Source organism: Enhydra lutris, unplaced genomic scaffold (genome assembly GCF_002288905.1).
Source record: "Enhydra lutris kenyoni isolate GAN:26980312 unplaced genomic scaffold, ASM228890v2 scaffoldscaffold96, whole genome shotgun sequence".
Classification (NCBI taxonomy): domain Eukaryota; kingdom Metazoa; phylum Chordata; class Mammalia; order Carnivora; family Mustelidae; genus Enhydra; species Enhydra lutris.
Genome location: NW_019154180.1, coordinates 3,021,534 through 3,032,525, shown reverse-complemented (window position 1 = coordinate 3,032,525; position 10,992 = coordinate 3,021,534). Strand labels below are relative to the sequence as shown.

The window sequence follows — 10,992 nt, the reverse complement described above, 5'->3', positions numbered from 1 at the left end:
TTTTTAATTTATTTGAGAGAGATTGAGGGAGAGAGAGCACAAGCAGGGGGAGTGGCAGAGAGAGAAGCAGACTCCTCACTGAGCCGGAAGCCCAGTGTGGGTCTCAATCCCAGGACCCTGAGATCATGACCTGAGCCAATGGCAGATGCTTAACTGAATAAGCCACTCAGGTGCCCCTTTATTTAAATTAAAAAAAAAAGGATTTATTTATTTTAGAGAAAGAGAGAGAGAGTGCACACAAACAGGGGGAGGGGCAGAGGCAGAGGGAGAGAGAGAACCCTGAAGCAGATTCTCCACTGAGCATGGAGCCCAATGCAGAGCTCCATTCCATGACGCTGAGATCATGACCTGGGCTGAAACCAAGAGTCAGACACTTAACTGACTGAACCACCCAGACACCCCTCCATTTAGTTATTTAAAAAACTAATTTCTATAATCTAATCAAGAGTGTCTTCTTGTTGATTCATTGTTGTCCTACTTTTCTCTAACTATTTAACCAATGGTTTTCTTTAGTACTTTGAATATATTTGTATTAACTGCTTTGAAGTGTTTTTTTTTTTTAAGATTTTCAGGCAGAGGGGGGGGGGGGGAAGCAGGCTCCCTGCTGAGCAGAGAGCCGGATGCGGGGCTCGATCCCAGGACCCTGAGATCATGACCCGAGCCAAAGGCAGAGGCTTTAGTCCACTGAGCCACCCAGGCAGCCCCTGCTTTGAAGTTTTTATCTGCTAATTCTAACATCTGGGAACACTCATAGGTAGTTTCTATTGCCTGATTGTTTTCCTGAATGTGGATCATACTTTGCCATTTCTTCGCATGTCTGTAAGTTTTTCTGTTGAAAATTGAGCATTTTGGATGATGTTTTCCAGCAATGCTGAATTCTGATATTCCCTTTTCCTCCTGAGGTTGTTTTTGCTGTGTGTGTGTGTATTGTCACTTGTCTCCTTCTTTGTTGTGTGGAATATGGCCCCTCCAGTGTGCAGTCACTATGTCTGTTTGTATTTATTTATTTATTTGAGAGAGAGAGAGAGAGAGAGAGAGCATGAGCAGGGGGAGGGGCAGAGGGAGAGGACAAAGGAGAGGGAGAGAAGCAGACTCCTGGTTGAGCACAGAGCCAAGATGGGTCTTGATCTCATGACCCTGAAATTGTTAACTTGAGCTGAAATCAAGAGTCGGAGACTTATCTGACTGAGCTACCCAGGCACCACCCCCACTGCCTTTTTATGTAGGCTCCATGACCAGTGTGGAGCCCAACATGGAGCTTGAACTTAGCTACCCTGAGATCAAGATCTGAGCTGAGATCAAGTCAGATGCTTAACCAACTGTGCCACCCAGCTAGTAAGACTCGTGTGCACTGCCGATGGACGTGTGCCTGGGTAGGGAGCTCTTTGAGTGCTCAGGCTATTTGCAGGTCTGCCTTGTATTTTGTTTCCACTGGATCCTTTTGAGTCTCCTATATACAGGCGTGTAGCCTCAAGATAGTCCAGGAGAGCATGACTAGTTTGAAACCTCTCCATTTTCCGGTTAGCCAGGAATATGCTTGCCCCGACCACATTCCAAGTGTCAGTCTAGTGGAGTTGCATTGTTGGCGCTCCCTGGCTGGTCTGCCTCTGCGACATCACTTCCACTGAGAATGTCGCTGGATGTAGGTATTATCCACCACTGCACACTGAGTTAGTTTTCCTCAAACCTAGGCGGAGAAGGTGCTGGTCTCCGTGGCTTGCCTTGCCCTGGCCCATGCTGAAACAAGCTGGAGGGATGGGAACAAACTTAAGCCAGGATGCCACAGATTCCTGAAGTTTCGCTTCTTGGTTTATTATATGTCTTCGGTTGATTTCCAGATCCTCAAGATTGTTTTTGTCAATTTTGTACAACTTTATAGTATTTTTTCTTAAGTAAACTCTACTCCCAATGTGGGCCTCAAACTCATGACCCCAAGATTACGAGGTTGCATGCTCTACCAAATGAGCCAGCCAGGCGCCCCCTTGTAGCTGTTTTTGTTGTTGTTGTTGGGGGGGTAGATTATTTGTTATATCCTCACTTGGCCATAGCTGGAAGTCCTGCCCTTTCAATTTACTTTTTGGGGGTGGGGTGAGGTCCTATTATTTAGGTGTGTCTCTTATAAATGCCTTATAGTTGGATTTTCAAAAAATCCCATCTTTAACTAGAGAATTTATTTATTTTGCTTAAGTGGTGTTTGGATTAATTTCTAAACTCTTATTTTATACTTTCTACTGATTCCAATGTTTGTTTCTTTATTTTCCTCCTTGACCTCTTTTGGATTGAGATATTTCCTCAATATTTGGGACTTTTCCTATACTTCTTTGGAAGTAGTACACTCTATGATATTCACTCTAGAAAATGTAGCATGCATATTTATCTTAACAAAGCTTAAAACTATTCAATACTGATAATGGCCATAAGGTAGTAGCAGGGTCCAGAATTCACCTTCGCACCCTACATCACTCAAAAACTTGGCAAAATATATGAATCAGTTGTTTTCAGATGGGGGACAATAGTCCCTGAAGACCCTGGAACAAATTAAGTGAGCTTCACCATCCAGGCTTTCTGAGTCAAGTAGAAGAAACGTAAAATGTAACTCGTAATGATAACCAAACAATCAGCCTATGAAAACAGACCCAGGCGAGTTCCGGCTTCTGGTCAGTGCATCATCAACGGGCAACAATCTTAGATCCATCAGAGAAGTGAGGTGATGGGGCAAACCACTGCTCCAAACACTGGACAGGCAGAGTTGGAGAATCACAGCTTAGCAGAGCAGAGCTGCGCTGGGAAAACCTGAACTTTAATTGAGGGATTGCTTGAAGTTCAGGGTGGACACGTCTGAAATTTCCAAAAAAAAAAAAAAAAAAAAAATCTGGGGAGGGGTCGCGCTGATCTCAGGGAGGCCCCAACAGTTTTAAGAATTTTATCTCCAGGAGCCCTCCCAGGTTTGCACAGTGAAGATTGGTGAAAAGTCTCACGCTTCCGGTGGCGGGAGGGGAAAGTAGACATTTTGAAATACACCAGAGCGGTCTGGTCTTACAAGGCCCGCCCTCAGGGCAAGTTAGTGCAGCAGATCCTGACCTACTGGGGTTTTATCAGAGTCCAGCAGAGGGCGAATACCCAGGTATAGCCCCTTCTAGTCTTCCTAGCCCACCTTACAGGCCTGTATTGAAAGGACACGTCTGCACAGAGAATTCATGCTTCTGCCACACAATTGGGCAATCCTCCCTCTGGATCACTTCATTTAAAAGTTTTAAAAAACGTATTTTTAAAACTTTGCTATTTTTACTGGGCTGTTCCAATCTAGTAAAATCTGTGTGCAAGCTAAGCAAATGAAGCTTCTAGACAAGTCCCGGAGCTGTGCTCCCAATCAGACCATTGTCCCTTAGTTCCTCCAAGAAGAAAATCTTGGAGTATCCAGTGCACGATGTCTTTATCTTTTCAATTAAAAATTTCACCTTGTGGCTAGAAATTCTTGAGGGCCAAATTTCCCTTTTTTCCCCCATTTCTATCCAGATCCAAGATCAAAATAAGCAAGTACCCCCCCCTGCTTTTGGTGGGCCATTTTTTTTTCTAAGTCACCAGTTGTATTGGTTTTATGCTGCTGCTGCCGCAATCTCAGTGGTTTAAAACAGCAACAGCGTAGGCTTCCGGGCGGCTCAGTTGGTTGAGTGACTGCCTTCCGCCCAGGTCATGATCCTGGAGTCCTGGGATCGAGTCCTGCATGGGGCTCCCAGCTCCATGGGGAGTCTGCTTCTTTCTCTGACCTCATGCTCTCTTCCCTCTCTCAGATAAATAAATACAATGTTAAAAAAAAAAACCAGCAGCAGTTGATTCTCTTACAGTTCTGGAGGTCAGAAATCCAACACAGCCGTCACTGAACTGGTGTCAGCAGGGCTGTGTTCCTCCAGGAGCTTCGAGGGACGAGTCTGTTGTTCTGCCCTTCCCAGCTTCTAGTGGCCGCCTGCATTCCTTTGTTTCCATTGCCACGTCTCCTCCTCTCACTTTTCCCTTGTAAAGATGCCTGGGACGATGTTCGGTCCCACCCAGGTAATCCAGGACAGTCTTCCCATCTCAAGACCCTTGACTTAATCACGTCTGCAGTGTGCTTTTTGCCACTTAAGGTAACATATTCACAAGGGCCCAGATTTAGGATGTGGCCATCTTTGGGGGGCTGATATTCTGCCAACCATGCCCATCGAGAGCATTGCCCATCAAGAATGCTGGCCTCATGTGGGAGCTCAGGCAACATCACCCAGCTCCCATGGGAGGCATCTGGACAGCTGTAGGAAGAGGATGTTCAAGGAGGAGCGGTGGCCTGGGCTCCTGGTTCCTGGGTGTGGACGCCCCCTGGACAGACGCTAGCCCGGGGGCCGTCTCCTCTGGACTCAAGGACCCTCACTGTGAGTGCGGAGCACTTGTTCCCACCCACCCTCCAGCTTCCCTGCCACTTCTTGCCGTGTCTCTGTGGTTGGAAATCATGGTTTTAAAGAATGATTTGAGAGAGAGTGTGTGCGCACAAGTGGGTGGAGGGGCAGAGGGGGAGGGGAAGCAGACCCCCACTGAGCATGGAGTCCGACACAGGGCTCGATCTCATGACCCGGAGATCACGAGCGGCGCCAAAACCAAGAGCTGGACACTTAACCGACTGCCAGGAGGAGCCTCATTCGCAGTCCAAGGACCAAATTCCATGCTGCATCAGCTGGAGAGCCATGAGCTTGGACGTGCAAGACTGCCCCTATCCCTCCCCAGCTCTCTTCCTCCTGTGGCTCCCGTCAGCCCACCCTGAGGCTTGGCTCTGATGCCAGGCCAAGTCTTGGGGCTCGGCTGCCAAACCCTGTGGTCAGTGCTGGGTCCCCGCTCCCTCGACCTCTCCACAGCACCAGACACTCAGCATCATTGGGGTCTGTTGTTCGGTGTGTGGCCCAGGGTAGGGGCGGCTCTGTGGGAGACTGGGCCGGCAGGCCGCATGGGGCCCGGATGGGAAATCATGGCAAGAGGGCTGGTATTGCAGGAGTCCCCTACCAGCCCCGCGGCGGGAGGCTCTGCGCACCGGCCCCTCTTGGGAGGCCTCACTCTCCACCTTCCCCCAAGCCCTCCAGGGTGCTCTGGAAACAGGTTCCTCTGTTCGTTTGCTATCTTACAGAAAGAGTTTATTCAGGAACAATTCAAGAAAGCAACCGTGGTGTGGATTCCCAAGCGTGAGATGGTCCCACAGCAAGGACTGGGGGCCCTGGGCCGGGTGTGTGAGTGCGGACTCATGCACACACGTGTGCATGCACACCGCCCACCAGGGGTGTGCCCTGCAGTGAATGACTCTGTGTATGCAGCTTGGCCCCTTCCCCCGCCCCCCCAGATCAACCAACTGTGGCTCTGGGGGACCCGCAGTGGCCAAACCCAGGCCTCCTTCTTCCTCTTCCCCACCCCCAGCTCTTGCCCTGAGACCCCCATCTCCTCCAGCGGCAGTGTGGCTGCCCTCGGCCACAAAGAGCCCCAGTGATCCCTGTTAAGACATCTGGGGGAAGAGGAAAAAAAAGCATCTTTTCAAACGTCAAGTGGATAAACAGGGCGCCAGATGTGTGGCCTGGAACGGCTCGGCTGCTCCCTGGGCCACACCCGCCCCTGCAGCGCTGCCCAGCAAGGAGCTGCCGGCAGGGAGAGGGGCCTCGGTGTGCATGCCCTGCAGCCAGGGCACCTCCGAGCCCATGTCCCCGGGGAGGCCCTCAGCGCCAAGGGGCCTAAGCCCTTGGCAGAAAAGTAGGGAGGTGACCAGCTGGTGGTGAGCCCCTCCCCAGAAGCGGCCATTTGGGGACAGGGGTGGGACTGTGAGCGGGTCCCCAGAGCAGGCACACACCCTTCTGCAGGGAACAGCTCCAGGGAGGCTCGAGGCCCAGGAACGGGCAGCCACCTGGATCTGTCCCTTGGAATGGGAATCCCCCCCTACCCCCCAAACAAAAAAGTAACAGTCGCAGAAGAGGCAGGTTCTGGAGCGTGGTTCCGCCCGAAAGCGGCGCGGGTCAGGCCGGTGGCCCTGGCCCAGCTTATAGGCACATTTAATAGGATTCCCGTGGATGTTTCAAGTGGGTAGGACAGGTCTCCCCCGCAGCCACTCTGGAGGGGCTCCTGGCTCCGGCCTCTTCCCAATAGCCCTCCCCTGAGGTATTGCGCTCCCCCCCCACCCCCTGCCTTGCTTCCGGCTGAGCCCCCTCCCACCTCCCCCCAAGCACGCGGGTGGTCAGGGGCACCCACTGCGGGGTGGAGCGGGCCCCTATGTGGGGTCCAACTCGAAGACACCATCGCTGGTAGGGGTGGTGAAGAAGGAGGGCGGGTCGGAGGCCGAGGACTTGTGCCCCCCGCTGCTGCGCTCCCGGGCGCGCAGCTCCTCCAGCCGAAGGCTACGCTCGAAGTCCAGCAGCTGCCCCATGAAGTTGAAGTTGGGTGAGATGTTAGACTTCTTCCGCTTGACCAGGTCGTACGCATCGTTGAGGGAGAGGTGGCGCTTCTGCATGAGGTAGGCCACGGTGACGGTGACAGAGCGGCTGACGCCTGCCAGGCAGTGAACGAGCACCCCGCAGTTCTGGGACAAGGCCTCATCTAGGTGGGGGCAGAGGGGAAGGCGGGGTGACAGGCGGGCCCGGCCCAGCCCCGCTCGCGGAGCCAGGTGGCTCTGGCCACCTTTGGCCTGGGAGCCCTGTCCTGCCTGAGGAGCCCTACAGCTCTCGATGGTGGCCTCTGGGAGCTGGTTCCAGCACCGCCCAGCCCCCAGCAGTGCTGGTCCAGTCTTGGGCTCTGGGGATGGGGGCTAAGGCCAGGAGGAGCCGTCCTGAAGGAGGGGCAGAGGCCTCAGAGCCAGGCCTGGTGGGGGGGGCAGGGAGGGAGGAAGAGGAGAGCAGAGCAGACTCACCGATGAATGCAATGGCCTCAGGAAAGAACTGGGACAAGTTCTGGCTCCAGTGGTCTGAGATGGGGATCTGCTTGTAGTGAAAGTCACCATTCTTCTCAAAGAGGTTCGGGAGGTTGGGGGTGACGTTGAGAATGTAGCGGATGCCCAGCTGGGCCAGGCTCTCTACGTTGGCTGAATCCCGGGCGCTGCCCAGGTAGAGGTTGGGCAGGATCTGGACAGGGAAGGAGGGCAGCAGCCCCGCTGGGGGGGGTGTGGCACCCTCTGAATCCAGGCCACAGCTCATGGCGTCGCGGTCCGGCTCGGATTCGGCATCAGAGCAGTCAGAGCCCAGGCAGAGGCCACCCAGCCCCACCACTGGGCTGGGCCCTGGGGCTGTGCTGGGGCCACCTCGGCTGCTGAGGCTGGTCTCACACAGGTGGGGACACTCCGCCTGGAATCTGCTGAAGCCACCTGGGAGGGGAGAAGGGGACAGTTCCCTGGGGAGCGGGCTACTGGGGTGGCCAAGCACCCCTGGCGGCGGGGGGCGGGATAGGGAAATAACCCCGGACAACTCCAACCCCCAAGGGGGCTTGCAGATGCTCCCAAAGGGAACTTGATTCCGCAGTCTGATCCTTGCTGGTGTCCCCGTGGGCGGCACCATGGGCGGCCTGACCACCCTAGCTCGGACAGCGAGTACCCACTGGGCTGCTGGAGGTGGGAGCTTCTGGGCTTAGGCAGAGCTCCACCCCCCCCCCAAGGGGATTTTATAGCCTCGGGTCCAAGCTGAGGGGAGCACGAGGGCTCGTAGTCTAGATGGGTGGCCACCTCCCATCCAACACAACCAGGGGCACCCCAAGAGCTGGAGCCTGGGAGAGAGCCCAAGATTCTACCTGGATCAATTCAAAGTTCCAAGAAGGGAGCATCTCCTTTGTCTACAGATAACATCTATTTTCCTGGGCTGGGGGGGGTGGCAGCCTGGAGATCCAACACTTGCTGCATTCTGTGCTTTCAGAATGCAGCAAGGGACGACAGTCTGGGGACACCCCCCCTCCCCCCGCCATGAGGAGGTGCAGAGCTGGCTCTGTTGGTTCATGGGAACCCTGTTCCTACACTAGACCTTTGGGTGTGTGTTTGGCTCATCAAGGGGCAAAGAGGCCTGTCTCAGCCCTGCCATGACTATGATGGGATGCATCTCTGCCTTCTTCTGCCTTCACTGCTCCTCTCTCTCTCTCTCTCTCTCGCTTTCCCCTTCCCGGTTCCGGAGCCTTTGCAGAGCGGCTGGCCTCCTGTGGCCCCTGCCTCCTTTGTGGGTGAGCAGCTCCAGGAGATGGTGACCTCAGCCCAGGCGAGGAAATTGGGAGCCTGCCCTTGGTACTCCATTCTTGAGCATCCTCTAAGCCAAGGCTGGACCGATTCTCCCCATTTTCCAGACTCAGAAACTAGGGCTCCTCAGGGTGAAGGGCTTGCCCAAGGTCGTGCTCAGGGGAGGGGACGGCACCTCCACTTTCAACGAAATAAGTCTGGTCAACTAACCTAGGAATACCCTGGGAAGGGTGGCCCTGCCCCCTCCCCCCAGCGCCCCAGGGTCCTTCCCAGGCCGGGTGCCCAGCGCCCGCGCCCGCGCCCCCGTCCACACCTACCCTGCAGGTAGTACGCCAGGTAGCCTTCCTCCCGCAGCTTCTGGAGCAGAGTGCCCAGCACCGAGTCGGCCTCCCACTCCTCGGCCTCCGCCTCCCCGCGCCGGTGGCGGCCCCCGCCCTGGTCGTACAGGAGCACCGGGGCGGGCGGGGGCGGCTGCAGCGGCGGCCCGGGCAGGAGCGCGCGCACCGACAGGCTCCCCCGCCGCAGGCGGCGCAGCAGAAGCGCCGGCAGCGCCACGCTCAGCGCCCCGCCGATGCGCGCCGACTCGTACAGCTCGCGGCTTCGGCAGTCCAGCAGCAGCAGCTGGGGCCGCTGGGGCGACAGCTCCCGACGCAGCCACAGGCACGAGCGGCCCAGGCCCTCCATGGGCTCGCGGCTCCGGGCACGTCGGACCGCCGGCGCTGCGGAGAGAGGGCAGGCGCGCCGCGTGAGCCCGCGTTCTACGCGCCCGGCCGCCCGGGGGGCCGGAGCCGCGAAGCCCCGCCCGCATCCTTCAGAGGGACTCCTGGGGTCCCGCAGAGACACCCCTCCACCGCCCGCAGCGAGGAGGCGCCTCTCTGCGCCTCGGGCCCCCCAAGGAAAACGCCCCAGGCAGACACTCGGGCGCGCGGCGCTGCTGCCCGCTGCGGGAAGGTAAGTGTGAGGGGTCCCCCAGAACAGGAAGGCCCGGTGCCCAACGGGCCCTTTGAGAGTCGCGGGTCCTTTCCCGGGCCCTTCTGGGGCGGCCCAAGGGTTCGGCCACCTCCTTTCACACCCCCTTCCAGCGGCTCTCGCTCGGCCTGCCTGCGACCGCTCCCCAAGTTCGAGCCTCCGACTTTGGGGACGTGCGCGTGTGAGAGGCGGACCCGGGGAGTAGAGGTGGCGCCGAAGGGAAGGGCCCCGGCCGGCCTTCTCCGAGCTGCCCCAGCCCTGGTGGCCCCCGGGAGGAGAAAACAGGAGGAGAGAGACCTGGAGCGTGGTCGGGCGGCGGGCGGCCGCGCGGGGACTTCCGAGCCAAGGCCAGCGCGCAAAGCGGGGCGCCGTCCCCCCGTAAGGGCGTCCCGGGGCCCGGTCTCCGGGGAAGACGGTGGGCTGGCAGGGCAGGCGCGCACGTGGAAGCCCCGAGTCCCGCGCCGCTCTCAAGCAGGCTGCTTCCCGGCAGAGGGACCCAGCTTCCACCTTGGAAGCCGCTGCCTTTGGACGTGGAGTGGCCGTTTGGAGGGGCGGGGCAGTGGGGGCGGGCTCATGGGGGCCAGCGAGCCAACGGGTGCCCGCGAAGCGGTCGGGTGGGCCCCCAAGTGGCGCGCTGAGCTGGGGCTTCCACCCAAGCGGGACAGGGGCCGGGGCAGAGGCCAAGGGCAGGTCAGGGGCCCAGCAGGGGACCAGCCTCGGTTCTTCTGCCCCGCGCCAGTTGGCCGCTGGAGGCAGGGGGAGGGGTAGGGCTAAGTAAGAGCCCAGAGCCCCTGTCCCAGAAGCTGCCTCCAGCCCTACTCCCTCTCCAACTCTGACTCCAGTGACCCCATCTATACATCATCAGAGCCATCCACCACCTTGGGCTTTTCACTGAAATCATGGAGGGGAGGAGGAAGCAAGACCAGAAACCCGCGGCTGTCTTCTGGCCCTGAACTCAGCCCAAGGGCAAGGCGTGCAGATGACAGCTTCTGGGGAACCCCCAGGGCTTCCCCCCTGCACAGGCGTCACCCAAGGCACCCAGGAGCTCTGAGCCTCCAGTCCTAAACTGGGGTGCTCTGCTCTTACCATGCTTCTGTCCTGGGAGTTATCCCCGGCGTCTCCCCCTGCCTCCTCCCTGGTCAAGAGCCAGGTACTTTGTACTTAAATTGATCTCTTACACCTTGCACCTCTGCTCCCCGCACTAGCTGAGGGCCTGCACTGGACAGCTGCTGACCAGGGTGCCGTCCCAGCTTCCAAAGCCCTCTCCCCCCCCGCCTCCAGGGAGGCCTGCCAGCCTCAACCACCCCCCAGCCTGCTCTGCCCTGCACCAGACCTGTTCATCACAGGCCAGAGGCCTCTACGCCTTCCATGGACACAGGTTGGCAAACGCACAGGACATCGGGGTCCCTTTCTCCATGCTCCCAGTTTAGCGGGATAGGTCAGTAATAAACAGAGAGACTGAGCAAGATAATGCTGGGTGTGATAAGTGTCCCTTCCCCGCTTAAAACCCATCGAAAGCAAACAGCAGAATTGAAGGAAAATGTAGAGCAGATAAGATAAAGCTCGTACAAATGAATCAACAGGTTAAGACTCTGATAAACAGGCAAGGAACCAGAAAAGAACCAGAAAAGACCGCTTGAGGGAAGAAATGCAACTGGTACCGAACCGTTGGGGAAAGGTTCAAGCTCAGGTATGGAAAGCGGGTAAATTTAAGAAGCAAGGTGACCCTTCCCACCTGTTGCATTGGTAAAACGTTCTCAGAATGAGTACACCCAGTGCTGCAAGGGTGCTGTGAAATCGGCCCGCTGCTCTGTTGC

At 57.0% G+C, this 10,992-nt stretch overlaps 1 protein-coding gene across 1 annotated transcript; it reads right to left on the bottom strand.

Annotated features, from left to right (window-relative positions):
• Positions 1-6,268: 6,268 nt before the first annotated feature.
• LOC111139211 (dual specificity phosphatase 9) lies at positions 6,269-8,890 on the bottom strand. The gene is made up of 3 exons (XM_022491415.1): positions 8,524-8,890; positions 6,905-7,354; positions 6,269-6,594 (listed from the first exon to the last, which is right to left on the bottom strand). Exons 1-3 carry the CDS (start codon positions 8,888-8,890, stop codon positions 6,269-6,271), a joined length of 1,143 nt encoding a protein of 380 aa, XP_022347123.1.
• Positions 8,891-10,992: the final 2,102 nt, after the last annotated feature.